Below are 3,057 nucleotides of genomic sequence, written 5' to 3' on the forward strand. Positions count from 1 at the left end.
AATGGAACCTCGGGGAATGCAGTAAACAGGAAATTCTTGTAAAATAATCAATCTCAATAAAGAGGATGTTTGGTGGCTGATTCATCGGTAATATCTGGTTTTATCTCTTATCATTATCGTGGGTCACGAGTTCGCTTTTATGCATTCCTGGCTAGAGGCTGTGTCAACGGAAAGGGTACTTAAAGACTTTCGAATTCCTCACTCTATCTGGATGTAAAACAGGTAACCGATGATAGTGTTGTATATAGTAGAAGCCGTTTAATTGCACACTCAATTTGCCAGCGTATTTCGTGCAATTATCCGGTGTGTGCAATAATGCGAAGGCGGACACTCTACCCACCCTGTCATTGCACCGGTTTTCGCTCTCTGGAATTAGGACGCAAAAAGAAATCCTCATAAAATCCTTATTGACTTATAATCCGATTACCTAGGCACTTGTGTATTTATCTGTCAAAGGTTAAATCGGAATCAGAAGATTTAGAAGTAGATCTCGAAGATGGGTAGTGGCGCGTCTAGGCCAACCCCTCGGAAAAGGAAGGCCAAGAAAGGGCCCCTACCTTCTCCTCAGCCACCCAAACCGCTGGACCCGCGGCTAAAACTGGACGCCAAGGAGAAGTTCTTTCTTGAGAAATCTTGGAAGACGGTAGCGAGGAATGAGGATGTTGCGGCGATGGCTATGTTTATCAAGTATGTGTCACATGTAGTTATACTTATACTAGTGATAACCTCTGTATTTGTATGTATATGTAACCGGTATAACACACCAGCTGCTGTATCTGTATCTATATATATAGCCGATACAACAACCCTTCAGCATACCAGCCTCCCCTTCGGCGTAGCACACCAGCTTCTGTATCTGTATCTGTATAGACGGTATAACCGCCCTTCGATGTAACACACCAACTTCTGTATCTGTATCTGTATAACCTGTATAACTCACCATTCAGCGTAACACACCAACTTCTGTATCTGTACATGTACATTTTGTATATCCGCCCTTTGCTTCTGTATCTGTATCTGTAAAGCCAGTATAAGCCACCCTTCGGGGTAACACACCACCTTCTGTATCTGTTTCTGTGTGGCCGGTATAACCACACTTCGGCGTAACACTCTCAGTATATAGGGTATAACAGTCCTTCGGTGTATTAAAACTTCTGCATCTGCATAGCCGGTATAACCATCGTTCAAAGTAACACACCAGCTTCTGTATCTGTATGTATAGCCGGTATGTATTTTTCTTTTACAAAATTGCATCAATTTACCTAGCTAAAGTCATTACTAATTATACACTTATTGTTATGTTTGTTTGTAGCCTTTTTCGATCCAGCCCAGAGATCAAAGACAAGTGGCCGCAGCTGAGGAAGTTATCTGAGGATGAAATGCGGGACAGCCCGTATCTACAGAAGCTATCGGTGCGGATACTGGGTGCTATGGACCACGTCATAGGTAAGGCTAGTGGTGCGTACCTAAACTCAATTTCAGGTTCAGGTCCGGATTCAGGTCCAGCAGTTCAGGTTCAGGTCCGGACTTAAAGTCCGGACCTGAACCCATCATTGCATATTATGTTCATTTTTTTTTGAGGGGGAGGGGTGGATGGTGCATATAAAATTGCATGTTAGCATGAATTGAAATGCAATGTGAAAAGTACATGAAAATGACAGGCAGTGTAAACATCATCATCATCAGTGTAAACACGAACTGTTTTTTGTCTTTTTCCAGTGCAAATTTCACTGTCTATGGAAGGTTTTAGATGGTATAGAACAAAAAAAAAGGAATATAAGTGACAGATTGCTTTTTGCAAGTCCGGACTTGGCTCCGGACATTTAGGGTTTTTTTGGACCGAGTTGGACCTAAACATTTTTAGGTCCAATTCCAAGTCCGGGCTTTAGGTACGCACCACAAGGTAAGGCCATATATTCATCGTACGATCTTCGTGCGCGCGTGCGGTCATAAACTGGGGATATTCTTGGGATGGGAGTCGACCGTCCTGCAAATGTCTGACTAAATTATTAGCTGTCTTATATAGTAGAGTAGATTCATCCCTCAAGCTACCGACATCTTGCACACTGCAGTCGACCCTCAGAAAGACATCTGGAGCCGCATAGTTCAAGTTTTGAACTTTTATTCAGCCTGACGGCCTGTTTGTTTGTTGTGTGTTGGTTGGAATAAAGTTCCTAAAGCTAGGGGCACAACCCGCCGTACTTGCAAGGGCGTGCTGTCTACGTGCCAAAACGTGGGCAATCTTTTGGTATCCGTATTAAAGTGGTAAGTACCGTCTCCGTACGAACACGTGGCGAATCCCACAGATTTGGGAGCACGCAGACACGCCGTAGAAATTTAAGTGCATGCACTTTCTCTGCGTTCGGGCTGTGGATTCGCCCTCCGTACGTGCCAGTACGGGCCAGTGCCAGGTACAATTGCAAACTGAACGTTTTCAGGAATACGTGGCGGACGTGGCCTCCACAAAAAACGTACGGACAAATTGCACGTACGGCGGGTTGTGCCCCAGGCTTAAACGGGGAACATGCGGCTCCAGCGTCTTTTCTGAAGATGTGGCGTAAGTCTGAACGGTTGGCTTGAGGTTATCCTTCTCCACATACTCTAAATCTAGCTGTCTTGTTACGGAAAACGCTGTCTTAGATCCTTGTCAGTAGAAAACTGTAACATCTTACCTGAAACTTCTACATCAAATTTGTAGGACCGTACGGTAAACAGACGATCACCACTCCACCTTCTGACATACACGTCCACTTCAGTTGAGTCTGAATTTTGACTTGCTCCCAGTTCTGCGTATAAAAGACAATCTGGATATACTAGTCACTTTCAACTTAACTTGCGAATTGACAAAAGGATAGAATAATTTTTGTCTTATCCACTCTTTTTTAGTTCGTCATATGAAAATAGACATAGCTTAATGTCATCAACGAACCACTAGGCTCATGTGTATACGGTGTCAAGATACATGGGCAGTTCCTTCGAATAAACCACCGAGTGAGCGAAGTTTATTAGACATCTGGCAGCTCTCCGGCACATCCCATGATCATTATGATTTATCAT

The 3,057-nt window shown here is 43.7% G+C and overlaps 1 protein-coding gene across 1 annotated transcript; it reads left to right on the top strand.

Moving 5' to 3' along the window:
• Window positions 1-496: 496 nt before the first annotated feature.
• On the top strand, window positions 497-2,760 carry LOC118405941 (globin-1-like). The gene is made up of 3 exons (XM_035805793.1): window positions 497-687; window positions 1,313-1,446; window positions 2,699-2,760. Exons 1-3 carry the CDS (start codon window positions 497-499, stop codon window positions 2,758-2,760), a joined length of 387 nt encoding a protein of 128 aa, XP_035661686.1.
• The last annotated feature ends 297 nt before the right edge of the window (window positions 2,761-3,057 follow it).

This window comes from Branchiostoma floridae, chromosome 18, assembly GCF_000003815.2.
Source record: "Branchiostoma floridae strain S238N-H82 chromosome 18, Bfl_VNyyK, whole genome shotgun sequence".
NCBI lineage: Eukaryota > Metazoa > Chordata > Leptocardii > Amphioxiformes > Branchiostomatidae > Branchiostoma > Branchiostoma floridae.

Coding starts and splice junctions, on each gene's coding strand:
- LOC118405941 (XM_035805793.1), top strand. CDS start 497: ATGGGTAGTGGCGCGTCTAGGCCAACCCCTCGGAAAAGGAAGGCCAAG. Junction 688..1,312: donor GCGATGGCTATGTTTATCAA/GTATGTGTCACA, acceptor GTTTGTTTGTAG/CCTTTTTCGATCCAGCCCAG. Junction 1,447..2,698: donor TGCTATGGACCACGTCATAG/GTAAGGCTAGTG, acceptor TCAAATTTGTAG/GACCGTACGGTAAACAGACG.